The 15942-nt window shown below is 38.0% G+C and overlaps 1 protein-coding gene across 4 annotated transcripts in view; it reads right to left on the bottom strand.

Moving 5' to 3' along the window:
• LOC150089037 (ribosomal protein S6 kinase beta-1-like) overlaps nt 1–15942 on the bottom strand; it is a 213800-nt gene that overhangs the window by 72384 nt on the left and 125474 nt on the right. For all 4 annotated transcript variants that reach the window (XM_090369789.1, XM_090369788.1, XM_090369787.1 and 1 more), the window contains exon 9: nt 7558–7648. In XM_090369789.1, the coding sequence (XP_090225915.1) occupies nt 7558–7648 (91 nt within the window). The remainder of the gene's footprint in view (nt 1–7557; nt 7649–15942) is intronic.

Here is a 15942-nt window from a genome sequence, read left to right as displayed (position 1 = left end):
CTATGGGCAGAAGGTCCTTGAATTTCATTGTTTTGTCATTCAATGTCGGAAGACATCAGTTTGAGTTGGGACAGATTGCAAATATGGACGAAGTCCCCCTTCAATTTGATGTCCCAAGTAACAGAATTGTTGATAAGAAGGGGGTGAAAACTATAACTGTGAAGCCAAGTGGACATGAAAAGAGCCATTATACAGTTGTTCTAGCTTGTTGTGCCGAGGGAACCAAGCTGCCTCCTATGCTGATTTTCAAACGCAAAACAATGCCAAAAGACATTCCTCGAGAAGTGATTGTCCACATTCATGACAAGGGTTGGATGGATCAGGATTGGATGAAGATCTGGTTTGAGAAAGTTTGGAGCAGGAGATCAGGTGGGCTCTTACACAAACCTGCTCTATTGGTGCTTGATCAGTTCAGGGCACACATAGCAAAAAACACAAAGAAGATTGCTGCAGAGCAAACAACAAAACTTGCCATCATACCTGGAGGCTTGACATCCCAGCTCCAACCACTTGATGTCAGCATTAACAAACCCTTCAAAGCTGCCATGAGAGACGAGTGGAACCAATGGATGAAGTCTTCTGGGGACAATTTGACACCAGCAGGAACAGTGAAGAAACCAACCATACGAGAAGTTTGTACCTGGGCGAAAAGATCCTGGGATAATATCAAGATTGAGATCGTTGTGAAGTCATTTAAGAAGTGTGGCATTTCAAATGCCACAGATGGAACTGAGGACGAGGCAATGTCCACAGATGAGGACAAGCTAATGAATGGGAGTTTTGACAGTGATGAGGAGTTGTATGAATTTTACGATGAATAAAACTTGAGTTCAATAACTTTATGTAATACATTTTTTTTCAAATTTCGGGCCCCAAAATTAAGGTGCGTCTTATACATCTTATACATTTCAAATGCCACAGATGGAACTGAGGACGAGGCAATGTCCACAGATGAGGACAAGCTAATGAATGGGAGTTTTGACAGTGATGAGGAGTTGTATGAATTTTACGATGAATAAAACTTGAGTTCAATAACTTTATGTAATACATTTTTTTTCAAATTTCGGGCCCCAAAATTAAGGTGCGTCTTATACATGGGGAAATACGGTAATTCAATATGTTTAATATAAGTATCGAGTTGGGATAAAAATGGTTAATATCAATGTTTAATATAAAAATGTATTGACATTAACCATTTTTATCCCAACTCAATACTTATTTTTACCTAAATAAATTATGTGTTGGGACTACATTGTCCATAGTGTATTAGAAAGTGCTAATTTCATTTCATTCCTTTTTGGCCTTTCACTTTTCTTCCACTACTATGGACAAGCATAGAAATGCAGTTCCTGATACATGCAGTCCCCTGATGAAATACCTGATCATGTATCAATACTTATTTCAGCTGACATCAGATCAAGCATTTTTTGCATTACCTATATTAAAATAAAAAAAAATAAATTTTCTGTTTATACTCCGCGACGACCAAACAGTCAGAGGAGTTCACAAGATAGACAGAATACAAGAAATAGTACCGTATCTGGCAGTCACGGGCTTGAATCCCAGTCACTCAAGGCACATGTACTTATGCACACGTGCACTTGACCACTCGGCTACGGCAGCAATTATTAGACCATTTACTAAATATGTTCCCCCCATATCTGATAAAAGCTATACCATTTTTATTTTATTTGCATTCTATTAGTATTTTGTTGTACTAATTTTACTTTACATTTCCCCCACTTTATATTGGCTTGGCAATTCAGCCCATAATTTACTTAATTCATCATAACCTCTTAAGATATTAACAACCTTTCACTAAACCACCACTCTTCTTTTTCTACTTTCCTCACCCTTATAGTTACTGGCTCCTTATGTAACTTTCACATCTGTTTATGCATACTTAATTAAATTAATATTATTACAACTTATATACAATCAGGAGATACTGGAGAAATAATCGAGAATGGAGAAGGGAACTTTCACATTTTTTTTTAAAATTCTGATAGTAAAAAAAAAAAAAAAAAAAGGTAATTATCAACCCACTGCAGGATGGAAGCCTCCTCCTCAACAATTCATGCTGAGGGAAATGGACCATAATCTGCCACACTGGTCCAGTGCGGGTTGGCAGATCGATCATATTTAGCAGTCAGGGGCCTGAACCCCAGTCTACTCAAAGAGCATGTGCTACTGCATTCCTGCTCCTGACCACTTGGCTACAGAGGCCATTTCTGATAGTATATTGGATAATAATATCAAAAACATCATTATAGGTAGTCTTCTTATTAAAAAAAAAAGAAAAATAAATAATAATAATGACTGAGGCCAAATTCAGCATAGAAAAGTGGGCTAAATCTTAAAGAATTTTCTATATTTATAGTATTAGCCACATGGTGTAAGGATATTCAAGGCTTTTGCTGCACCAGTCAAAAAAAATAAATAAATAAAAGAATTAAATAAAAAATAAAATAGATGTATGTGTGTGTGCATGTACCTATTGTGTTAACTTTTTGCATTTCTTCAAACTGTCAGACTTAACCACCTAATTGCTAGACCACCTACGGAGGCAACTTATTCTAGTTGCCTTCATAAGGTCTAGCAATTAATAACTCACTGGCTAAGAGTAATTACCAAGTCCACATATCAGAGTCTTTCTTCATGCAGATGCCCTTTTGCTATGCCCACCAGGCAAGCTGTGTCATTTTTTAACCTTTCAAGAAGTTCAATGTATGTATTTTATTTTATTTATTCTTTTTTTTTTTTTTTTTTTCAGGTGCAATCTCCATGCTTGTCACAGTATTCCACGTGTAGTCATACAACTGCCTTATAAAGTGTCATCACCCCCCCCCCCCCAGCTCTAATGTTTAAGATTCATTGATACCATCTGAATTTCCAACTCCCTTTCTTCCTTAACTGTTTTCACTTCAACCTCACCACGTACATAAGTTATTATGAGCTTTTTAATCCCCAAGCAAAGTGTAAGACTTTACATTTTGATCCCCAAGCAATGCAGCAAAGCGTAACAACTTACATTTTGCTGCATTAAAATATAGCTGACACTTTTCCAACCATCCACAAATTTTAAGCCATCCAGAAGTGCTTGACACTATTAGCAATTACTTTACCAATCTTGATATCTCTGAAAATTTGGATGGCACATTCTTTATCTCTTTGTTGATGTCATTTAAGAAAATCAAAAATAACACTGGTCTCAGTACTGATCCTTCAGGAACCCCACTTCTTAGGTTATCCCAATCTGATGAGTAACCATTAACCACAACCCTTTGCTTCCTACTCTACAGCCTCCCTGCAGAGTAAGAGGAAGATTCCTGCAATCAATTTAAGTATTTTCCCTGTGCTTCTAACATGTTCCAGCTTAAACAATAACCTCTTGTGCAGAACAGTTTGAATACCAAGAGAAATAGTAGTAGTAGTGGCACACGATGCAAGAAACCAAGTGTAGGAGCTTATGCAGCATCAGCCAAAAAAAAAAAAAAAAAAAATCACACCATTCCCTCCAAATGCCTGTCCAGTTTCACCTTAAATTTATTTAACCTATCAACTTCCACAACGACAGATGGAAGTTTGTTCCAGCAATTAACCACCCGATGGCTAAAGGCAAATTTCCGCACATCTATTCTACATCTATCCTTTCTTAATTTGAACTTATGTCCCCGTAGGTCGGTAATCTGAACAAGTGGAAGGATCCCATCAGAATTCAGTGTGCTCAACCCATTCAAGGCCTTATAGACCTCAATCAGATCACCGCGCAGGTGCCTAGTCTCCAGCCACTGCAATTTGCAGAACTTAAGCCTCTCTTGGTAAGAGAATCCCTTCATTCCCCTCACCAATCGTGTTGCTCTTCTCTGTACACGCTCAAGCAAATCTACATCCTTCCTAAAATGAGGCCTCCAGACTTGTATGCAGTACTCAAGGCGTGGCCTGACCACTGGCTTATACAGAGGGACAATCACCTCCTTTTCCCTGCTAGCAAAATTCCTATATATCATTGACAAAACCCCATGACCCGCCCTAGCACTGCTCAGAAAACATGACCTGTCTGCACTGCTCAGAAAACTTCATATCTGACTGCACAATTACTCCCAGGTCTTTTTCATTTTCTACCACCTTAAGTGTAGTACCACACAGTTGGTACGTTTCTCTGGGGTTACTTCTACCCATATGCAGTACTTTGCATTTGTCAAGGTTGAACTTCAGTTGCCACTTCTTAGCCCATCTGCCCAAATTATCTAGATCCTGTTGCAGTAGCACACTGCCATTACTGTCATTAACAACCCTGCCAACCTTTGTGTCATCTGCAAACTTCGACATTAAGCCTGATATACCTTCATCAATATCATTGATAAATACACAAAACAACAGTGGACCCAACACCGAACCCTGTGGGACTCCACTAATAACATTAGTCCACGAAGAGCAGCACCCATTGATTACCACCCTCTGTCTTCTCCCACTTAACCATCCTTTTATCCATTGTAGCAACTTACCCTTAATACCATTCTGCTCCAATTTGTACAGTAGTCTTCCATGCGCAACAGTGTCAAAAGCTTTCCTGAAATCCAAGTATATGATATCAAAATTATTTTTTGCATCCAGTTCCTTTGTGACCACATCATAATAACCAATCAAATTTGTCAGACAAGACTTTCCCTTAACAAACCCATGCTGTGTTTGAATTATTGCTGCAGTCTTGTCTAGATGATCCTGCAATGCATCTTTAACCAGCGACTCCATTATTTTACCCGGAACAGAAGTTAAACTAACTGGTCTGTAATTACTCGTGTCACCCTTCGATCCACCTTTGTGAATTGGGGACACATTTGCACATCTCCAGTCCGTGGGAACCTCCCCTGAGTCCAAGGATGCTCTCATAATTATGGCTAAGGATTTGCTTAGTTGCTTTGCCGCCTCCTTTAAAATAACTGGATAGATCCCATCCACCCCAGGTGCCTTTCTTGTGTTTAACTTCAACAATTTCTCCTCCACTTTGCTCTCAGTTATTACAAAATCATTAAGCACACTGCTACAATTTGATAACCTTCTTCCATTTTCAAATTGTAATAATTCCTCACGTGTGAATGTAGATGCAAAATACTCATTCAGTTTGTTTGCTATCTGAGCAGGATCATCAACAGTCGAGCCATTGATGTCAAGTGGACCAATCATATTCATCCCCTTCCTTTTAGAGTTTATATAAGTAAAGAAATCCTTGCTGTTTTTCTTAGCATCTTTTGCCAAAGATTTCTCGTAATCCGCCTTCGCCTGTAATCTAAGTAACCAGTATCAAAATTATCTCCTATATCCAGCCCATGAGTTACTCAGTCATGATAGATACAGGTTGATTAAATGTGATTTTCCCGTTATAAAACCATGCTGTAGTTCCTTCAGAATTTCATTTCTAGCTAAATATTCCCAAATTGCACTATTGATCATCATTGCCACCATGATTTTCCCTACCACTGAAGTGAGAATAACCAGTCAGTAGTGATCCGCTTTGCTCTTAGAAATGCCTTTATATACTTGACATATAATCCAGTACACTGGCACTTTTCCAATGCAAGGGAATCTCTCTCAAGTCCAGTGATACACTCAAATTAATCTTAATGGATCAATGTACACTCTTGCAGCTCTTCTCAAAATTACCGGATACATTCCATCAACCCCAGGAGTCTTAACTACCTTTAGGCTTGAAAGTTTTTCCCCATAAATAATCTGAAATTTCAATATTGCTAATTTTATGCTTCCTAATTTCATTCACACTTTCTTCTTACCACGATGGGTCTTTGTTGTGTAAACATCGATGCAAAGTACTATCTGTTGAATTCATCTGCAATATCAGCTGAGTTATTGAAAAATTTATGACACCCATTACACAAGGAACTAATGAATTCATTTTCTTCTTTGTATTCTCATACGAAAAAACCCCTTGTCCCCGTTCTTTTGCTCTTTATGCCAGCCTAATCTTTTCTGCGGATCAACTTTAGATCTGTGGATCAATTACAGATCAACTTGTAGCTGTTATAGGCTTTAGTCCTTTTCATTCCTCCATGACCATAGCTTTAAAGGTATGCTATAGTTCTAAGTTATTTGCACTATGTGTGCAGTCTTTCCAATTGAGAGAGAGGTCATTTAGCACATTAAGCTGTCATAGTCTCCGTTCTTGAAATTAAAATCTATTTCTTTGCCTTTGGCAACTCATGCCTTTCTCTTCATCATCCATCTTAAAACTCCATGATTACTCCCAGCTAGCTAGTGGTTCTGTATTGTCAGCCCTATGATGTTATCTGGTTTGTGGGTGATGATCAGGTGCTAGAATATTCTTATCTTTAATACTTTCCTTAACATGCTGATACAAATAATCATCATATAGTTTATTCAAAATTATATATCTTTACTTCCCCAATTAAAAAATAATTAAATTAATGATGCAGAGCAGAGCAGAGGCAAATACCATATTTGAAGAATACTAAACTTCACACAGAATTGACAAAGTTTTCTGTTTTTGATAGACTTTTTTATTCGTAGAAGTTTGTATCCAATGTACCCACTCAGAAACTTAATGATTAATCAAAACAAAATATCAACTTTCTGAAATACCAAAATGTCTTCTAGCTAATTATTCCACAGAGTAGAAATAGACTAAGAACTGTAGCATTTCCAATTTCCTGCCTTCATTAGTTGCTATTGTGGCAAAAGAGAATGAGCAATGCACCATCATGTTGTGAACTATGGAATGGAAGGATCTTGCTTTCAGTTGTGAGTTGTATCTGCTGAATGTTATGTTTTCCCAGCAAAGTAAAAATCCTACCACCAAGTTATAATTGTCTTGCTGTCTGGAACAGCAATTAGCTAGGTTTCACATAATTCACTCTTAGGAGTGGTGCTTTTTTCCTTCCTGAGACAATAAAAAGTTTGGGCATTTTTAGAAACAACAGTTATCCATGAGTTAACCTCCTAACAAGGAGTAGAGTTTATAATGAGTTTTAAAATCCTGCTTTCTTAAGAGTCAACTACAGATAAAAAAGCTACAACTTCTTAAGAGTTTTTAAATTTAGTTAAAAACACTAAGAAAGTAGGAACCAGGATGATGCCTCAGAGATTTTAATGGATAACAGATTTGCCTCTTTTGACAATATTATTTGATTATAAATGAAGCTGATAATTTTAAATCAACTTCTGGATATCATGTTCATTTCTAAAACAAGTGTAAGCCCAAGCCAGTCACCATCTCAGGAAGCAACAAAGCATTTCCAGATAGCAATACAGAATTACAGTGCACTGGTACTGTTAATTATCAAATTATTTCAAATTCTGAATTGAAATATGACTCCCAGCAACTTGCTCTCTAGGCTGCTGCTCATTACAATAGAAGCAGTGCAAGAATCACTTCTACCTCTGCCTGTGGCTACTGTTAATCTTTCAAGCTGTGAATCCCCCTTGAGTAAGTATACTATTCCAGTATACTTACTCACACAATTTATAATAATTAGATCAAACTTTTATGGTTAATATAAAGATAAAGAAAAAAAGCCTTACAGAACCATTCAGCATATCATACATAAGGGCACCCAAACTCCACCAATCTACAGCTTTTCCGTGTCCACTCCTGGTAAGAATTTCAGGTGCCCTAAGATACAAAATTATTTAAAGATAGGTCACCATAAATGGATATATCAAATTTTTAAAAATGATGAAAAAACATTAATTATAAAAGGTATAATGAAAAGAGACTGATAAAAAATAGTACAGGCAGTTCCTGCTTTACAAGTTCTTTTTTTTTCTACAAGTATCAAGTATCAACAAAATCGAAAATATGAACATTAATTGCAATAAATAAATGCTAAACATTCATAAATATGGCATTTAAAGCCACGCCTGTAACTATATAGCACTACAGTAGTATTGTATAGCTACATGTACTACTGTGCGTACATTTGTTTGTTCAGGCAGTCTCAGTCAAGAGTCTCACTGACTCACATAACAAAGCAGTTACCACGATGACGTTACAAAAAGTGGATATGTTGCTCTTCATTTTCGCTATCTTGTTTTATTTCAAATTTATCCTGCTTATTAATACCGTACAGTATGCCAAAACGGAGTAATACCACGGAAAGAATGATATTAATAAAAAGAAACAGTGAAGAGGAATAACATTGGAAACAAAATTTGTGATCATAAGCAAATGTGATCTCATTATTCTTCATCATCATCAGTTGATGAAGAATAAACATGGTTTAATGTTTGTATGACAAATAATTTCTTTATTATTATAATTTGCTTCATTTTAAATGCTATGTTTTAATTTCTTTGGATAAACAAATCATTGTTTAAGCATTAACTATTGTTTTGTTGACCTTTATTTAACATCACTCTGGTCAAATTTCATTGTTGAGAACGTAATCCCTGTTTTTAACATTACGTCTATGGAAAATGAATTCCCGCTTTATGAGTTTTGCATGCATTAGGAACAAATTAACTCGTAAAGTCAAGTACTACCTGTATATGCAATTGAAATTTTGAGTGATACCTTTTTGCAATTTTAGTCATTTAAATGTAGGGCCATGGTCCAAACATGAAGATATGCAACTTAAAAACATGAGTAAATAATGGGAAATTACTAATGCATTAAATGCAGTTCACATTAAAACCTCCAAAATGGGCATTTCTTCCATATTTTGAGAAAACAATGTTTTCCTACAATTAAGTTTTTCTCTCTTTACTGGCTGGGAACACTTGTTCTTCCAGTGACAGAGCTCGGTTTCCACTCTTTAAAATTACTACATTTATCCAAAAATCATCCTAAGTTACTAATATCATTTTTAATTAAATGACATCACCAAGAAGGACAGTGATGACTAGTTTCAGAGCTATTTTGCTTGATTAATAGACAACAGACAGTCTCAATTGGAACTTATATTGGATGGTGAACAATTAGCATTAAAGATGCAAGAAAGCAAGCTTATATAGCATCAGCCAAAAAAAAAAACAAAAAAAAACATGCCCTTCTCATTTCACCCATCCACACGCTCCAAATGTTTGTCTAGTTCTGCCTTGAATCTGTTTAAGCTATCAACCACCCGCTGGCTAAAGGCAAACTTCCACACATCTATCCTACAACTGTCTTTCCTAAATTTGAATCTATGCCCTCTCAGCTGATTATTCTGAGCAAGAGGAAGAATCCCATCAGCACTGAGCATGCACAAACCATTCAAGGCTTTATACACCTCAATCAGATCACCTCGCAGGTCTCCAGACACTGTAATTTGCAAAACTTAAGTCTTTCTTTGTAAGAGCAACCCTTTATTCCATTCACTAATCTTGTTGCCCTTCTCTGTACTCGTTCCAACAGCTCTACATCCTTCTTAATTATTGAATCTAAACTGGTATGCAAAAGAAAACAAACTAAAAACATAACTTTTGTGTATAATATAACCAATATTAACAGACTCCATTGACCCAATGCAGCAATTTAGTAAAGGAAAGTACTAATTCAACACAAGTATTGAAACAGTCTACGAAAATAATACTACACTGTTTTCTTTTTCTGTTTTACTGTCTGAAGACACTGTTCCCATTATAGAAGACAATGGTTAGGCCACATCTTCAGTACTGCATACAGGTCTGGAAGCTTCATTTTAAAAAGGATGTGGATCTCTTGGAATGAGTGCAGAGAAGAGCAACAAGATTGGTCAAGAACACAAACCAGTACTCTCACCACAAAAGACTGTCTGCAAACTGCAAGGAGATTTAACTGAAGTGTTTAAGACTTTAAATAGATTAAGTAAACTAAATACTAATGACATCTTTACTGTTTTTCAGACAACACACATAAGATATATAAACTTAAATTGAAAAAGGATGGCTGCAGGATAGATGTGCAAAAATTTGCTTTCTGTCAGACGGTAATTGATTGTTGGAACAAGCTACTATCTAGTGTTGTGGAAGTTGTTGTTACAGGGTTTTAGGTACATCAACAACTTGGGCCATATTGCACCATGCACATGTCTGTAAATTGCGTGTATTCTATGGTTGGTTTTCCTGTTTGCTGGAAAAAAAAAAAAAAACAACCAGAATTTCCAGGAGAAAAACCATGCTGCCCTCACCTGAGACTGACTAACACAATCATATGAAAAAGGCTCATAAAAATTCCTCACATCATCAATAGGATTCAAACTTGGGTCTCTTCCACCAATTCGACGGCAATTCTACCAATTGTGCTATCTGCAAGGGCTGTTATGGTAGTGGGTAGCTTTAATAAATTTAACGAAGAATTATTCAAATTATTAGAGAGATGGGTAAATGAGTTGGTTTTTTCATCTTCTTCTTCTTTTAGCTGATTAAACTTGCTTCCTTGCATCATTTGCCATTACTAATAACACAAACTCCAGTAACAAAGCTTGGGTTAATGATGGAACCGAATAGCTCCAAAATGCACTTAGAACAGTGCATTTCGGCAAGTTTTTAATGAATAATGCATTCATCTTCTTGATCATGTTAAATGGTTAAAAATGGAATTAGACAACTCCTGGATAAAGAGTCATTTCAAGAGTGCAAGCTCAAGCTCTGTCATCAGAGAGAGAGAAGAGTGTCTACAGACAAAAAACCATATGAATAGCATTATTTTCTCAAACTATTTCAATAAACATTTAAATATTACTTCACAGTATTAGAAAATATCAAATATAAAAATTGCTAATATATTAGCAATATTAACATTTCTTTTGTTCTAGTGAGTAGAACAGAGGGGTGCTCTTACCAGGAAAGGCTTCAGTCAGTTCTGCAAAGCAGCCTCTGGAGACTAGGCACCTGCAAGGTGATCTTGATCGAGGTGTTTAATACCTTGAATAGACTGAGAATGCTTAATGCTGATGGGAATCTTTCTCTTGCTTACACCACACATATTAAAGGGCAAGAATTCAAATGAAGGTAGGATGGTTGCAGAATAGATGTGTGGAAGTTGACAGTTTAAACAAATTCCAGGAAGAACTATTTTTGAGAGAATTAATAGGTGAAATGGGAGGTTTCGTGGTTTTTTTTTTTTTTTTTTTTTTTTTGCTGATGCTGTATAAACTTGCTTTCTTGCACCATTTGCCATTGCTAATAACAGCTCATGCTACTAGAGTAAAGCAAAACAAAAGGTTTCATCCATTTTATTTATAGAAAATAGAATGTTATCAGTGATTTTGACACACCTTAATTTTCAATCTCCCCCACTCCATCCCTTCCATCATGCAGTAGGACTGATGAAGGTCCTTTCAGGTTATGATGGACATCATGGCGAGATCCAATCTTCCTTACATTTCAAGGCTACAGATCTAAAACTGTTCACAAGCCAGCCGATATAGTCCACTGGACCGAACCTATTGGCAACTACCTAGAAGGCTTATGGATCAGCTAGTATATAGTCTCGCTGCCCCTACTCTGCCAGATGGTGACTGGAGGAGTCAGAGTAGTGTGTATGTGTGTGTGGGGGGGGGCATTGTTGAGGGTAGATTATGGCAAGGAGCTCTGTGTATTCTTGACACATGTATGCCATATCCAAAAATTTCATTACTTCATCATGGAGGAGGAGGAATTGTTGAATTTGAACATAAAGGCACCTGGGGTGGATGGCATCTATACAGTTATATTAAAGGAGGCAGCAGAGGAAGTAACCAAACCTTTAGCCATAATTATGAAAGCTTCCTAGGACTCAAGAGAGGTCCCCACGAACTGGATATGTGCAAATGTGTCCCCAATTCACAAAGGTGGATCAAAAGGTGACATGAGTAATTACAGACCTGTTAGTCCAACTTCTGTACCACGGAAAATAATGGAGTCACTGGTTAAAGAGGCAATGCAATGCAGGATCATCTAGACAAGACTGCAGTTATAGTTCAGACAGCAAGGGTTTTATGTTAAGGGAAAGACTTGTCTGACGAATCTGATTGGATACTATAATGTGATCACAAAGGAACTGGATGCAAAAAAAATTTATATCATATACTTGCATTTTAGAAAATGCTTTTGATAATACTGCACATGGAAGGCTACTGTACAAATTGAAGCAGTATGGCATTAGGGGCAAGTTTCTACAATGGATAAAAGGATGGTTGAGTGGAAGAAGACAGAGTGTTAATCAATGGACACAGCTATTTGCCGGCTAATGTTATTAGTGGAGGCCCCAGGGTTCGGTGTTGGGTCCATTGTTGTTTTCTGTATTTACAATGATATCGATGAAGGTATATCAGGGTTAATGTCTAAATTTGCAGACGATACGAAGGTTGGCAGGGTTGTTAATGACAGTAATGATAGTACATCACTGCAACAGAATCTAGAAAAGTTGAAAAATTGGGCTGAGAGGTGGCAACTGAAGTTTAACAATGTTAAACTTCAGTTGCCGCCTCTCAGCCCAATTTCTCAATGTTGAGAAATGTAAAGTACTGCATATGGGTAGCAGTAACCTCTGAGGACCATACTGACTGAGTGGTAATACACTCGGGATAGTGGAGAATGAAAAGGACCTGGGGTAATTGTGCAGTCAGATATCAAGTTTTCTGAGCAGGGCAGACAGGCAGCAAGAGTAGCTCATGGAGTCTTGTTAATAATATACAGGAATCTTGCTAGCAGTGATAAGCAGGCGATTGTCTCCTTGTACAAGGCAATTGTCAGGCCACACCTCGAATACTGCATAAAGTTCTGGAGGTATCATTTTACGAAGGATGTAGAGTTGCTGGATGGAGTAGAGAAGGGCCACAAGATTGGTGAGTGGAACAAAGGGTTGCTTTGTTCCACAAGAAAGGCTTAGGTTCTGCAATATGCAGCATCTGAAGAGTAGGCACCTGCAAGCTGATCTAATTGAGGCATATAAGGCCTTGAATGATTTGAGCAAGCTCAATGCTGATAGGATTCTTCCTCTTGCTCACATTACTCAACCAAGGGGAAATAAATTCAAATTTAGGAAAGACAATTGTACACTGTTGTGCAAAACTTAAGGACCAGTAAGGTTTTCACCTGTAGCTTCTCATAGTAGTGGCCTGGATATGGAAAAAGCATACCAAAGGAACCTCGTGAGGTACAGAAATTATGAAAGAAAACAACACGACACAACGGAAACAAAACGGTACAGGGGGAGCTTTGTTCAAAAAATGGCAACACAGCACTGGCTGCCATGATACAGATGTATCACTGCTAAAGATGGAACAAAGGGAAGAGGTGGTCCTCAGCAGGAGATATGGCCACCCCTAATGTCGATGCAGGCTTTGCACCGCCTGTCCATACCTAGAACAATGTTGTTGATAAGTTCTTGCGGTAACATCGTCCATTCCTCTGTCAGCCCCACCTTCAGCTGGTGAACATTTTCTGGTAGGTGTGGACGTGCTGCTAAGAGTCTCTCCAGAGCGTCCTATATGTGTTCGATGGGATTTAGATCTCGGGAACGGGCAGGACAATACATACGAACGATGTCTTCACTTTCCAAAAGCATATCAACAGCTGCAGTGTGATGGGGGTGTGGTGTTATCATCCATAAACATGAAATCGGGGTCAATGGTGCCTCGGAACAGGCACACATGGGGAAGGATTACTTCAGTACAGCAGCGGGCACCAGTTACAGTACCGCCTTCCAGTATCTGAAGTTGTGTATGTCCCTCCAAGATAATGCCTCCCCAGTCGAGAACACCTCAACCACCATATCAATCCCTTTCAATGATGTTTACGGGGTGATATTGTGTGCCAACCTCTCGCCAGATCAGCTGACATCCAGAATCGCTGCTGAGACTGAATCTACTCTCATCAGTAAAGAGTACCTTACCCCACTGCACTGCTGTCCAGTGCTTGTGTTTGATGCACTACTGTAAATGGTGTCTTCAACAGGCAGATGTTAAAGGGACACAAGTGTACTGGCCGTCGGGCAAACAGTCCACCTTTTTGGAGTTGCCTGGCCACAGCAAACCACGATATCCTTGTCCTGTGCAGCTGGTTTGCAATGGATTCTGCTGTCTGGTGTCAGTCCCCCCCCCCCGGCCTGTAGGAGTATATATAGCAGTCATCACCGAGCGTTGTTTTTCATGGACGATCACCACTGGTCCTTCGAACAGCTGTACCTGTTGTTCTGAAGGCCGACCATGCACGTGAGACGATGCTATGGGCGATACCAAATTCTGCAGCCACACTCCTCACACTTCGACCTTCCCAATTATTCAACCCTGGGTAAAGTCATCCAGATGTCTACCGGCCATTTCGTTGTCTCTAGCACTGTATGAAACCAATCGAACATCTTTTTTTTTTTTTTTTTTTTTTTTTTTGGTAGTTGTTGGCGCATCAGCTTCTGTGGCCATAATGCACCTCCCAAGGTTTTGCAGTACTTTGATCCAAGCCCGAGGCGGGATTCGAACCCGCGACCTTTGGGTTGCTAGGCAGGCACTTTACCCACCCGGCTAGCCCGGTCGGCCAATCGAACATCTGTAACAATTGTGCTCACCATTCGGTAATTTGCACATAACTGCTGAACTGCTGCTGCTTTTATCTGTTTATGTAAGCCCTCTCATCACAATTCAAATTTTTGCATGTGTACCAGCTATCTACTGAACAGTCACAGTTATGCAAATCGCCACAGGCTGTTTCATTTGATTTTGTGGTTGTAACCTTTAGAAATAGTGTTGGTCCTTAAGTTTTGCACACCAGTTTAGAATAGAAGTGCAGAAATTTGCCTTTGGCCAGCAGGTGGTTGATAGTTGGAACAAACTTTTAGAGGGAATGGATGTGTGATTTTTTTTTTTTTTTTTTTGGCTGATGCTACATAAGCTCATACACTTGCTTTTTCTTGCATCACATGCCACTATTACTAATCTCAATAATGTTCATTTCCAACTACAGTCTGCCAAACTTCATAAACGTTTTCTGATAGAATCCCAGTTATCGGCTGATTCAACCACTGCTCATCTTGGTACCTCAACCACTGCTCAACCACTGAATCATTCGGACAACACTGAATTATTCGGTGTATGATTCCTTTCACTTCAAAGATGGTACTTGTGCATATGTCTGTTCTGGTATTAACTGTCAGAGACCTAGTCATTTGGAATCTCCTCTGTTCAATCTTCTCTACCACATTTGATCAAATTCATCTGTTTCCTCTATTGTTCCTCCAAGTCCAATAATAACTTGAACTCTTTGACTTCCTCTCTTTGAAACTTGACTTCCTCCAGTGTAACTTTCCTAACAATAATTTGATATTAAATTATTCAAAACACAATGTAGTTTGAAGCGGCTACCATTCCTTGATTGATGATATAGTTTCATGTGCATTTCAGTATGGATAATTCAAAATGTCTACAATAAAATCCAAAGGCTGAATCCCCCCCCCCATCTCTGAGAATAACAATGAAGTGCATTCTAACAAACAAGTGACTAAAAGCAAATGTACAAAAAAAAAAAAAAAAAACTTGAGAATAACTTGTCTAATTCAAGCATACTATCAAAATCAATTAGGGAAACATCATTATAATGAAAATGAAGGGAACTATAAGAAAGTGTGTATTGGACAGTACAGTCAGTCCTCGTATAGCACGATAGTTGTGTTCCTAGAAACCGTCGTGCAATATAAACAACAGGCCCCATGGGAAAAATAGGGTTAGGTGCTGACTATCTAAGATTGAACACACATTTGTAACCAAAACATTACCAAACACAATAAATAGTCGTAATAAAATACGCAAGTATTTTATTACGACTATTACGTAATAAAATATTGCTAATGCTTTTGCTTCTATCATAAGCAAACTTGTTTTTTGTTTGATTTTCTATCCAAACAGATGACAGCTGTTCCATCTCTTCCAATTCTTTGTGTCTTAATCTAATGGATTTTAATTACACTTTGAGTTATTCCTGCTATGAAAGTTGTTTTTATTTTCTCTGCATTCTTTGTAATTCTCGGTGTTG

The sequence above is a fragment of the Mastigoproctus giganteus genome, chromosome 3 (assembly GCF_048544385.1).
Source record: "Mastigoproctus giganteus isolate SK-2022 chromosome 3, ASM4854438v1, whole genome shotgun sequence".
In the NCBI taxonomy this organism is placed as follows: domain Eukaryota; kingdom Metazoa; phylum Arthropoda; class Arachnida; order Uropygi; family Thelyphonidae; genus Mastigoproctus; species Mastigoproctus giganteus.
Note: the sequence above shows the minus strand (reverse complement) of the source record. Positions and strands in the feature narration are given on the sequence as shown.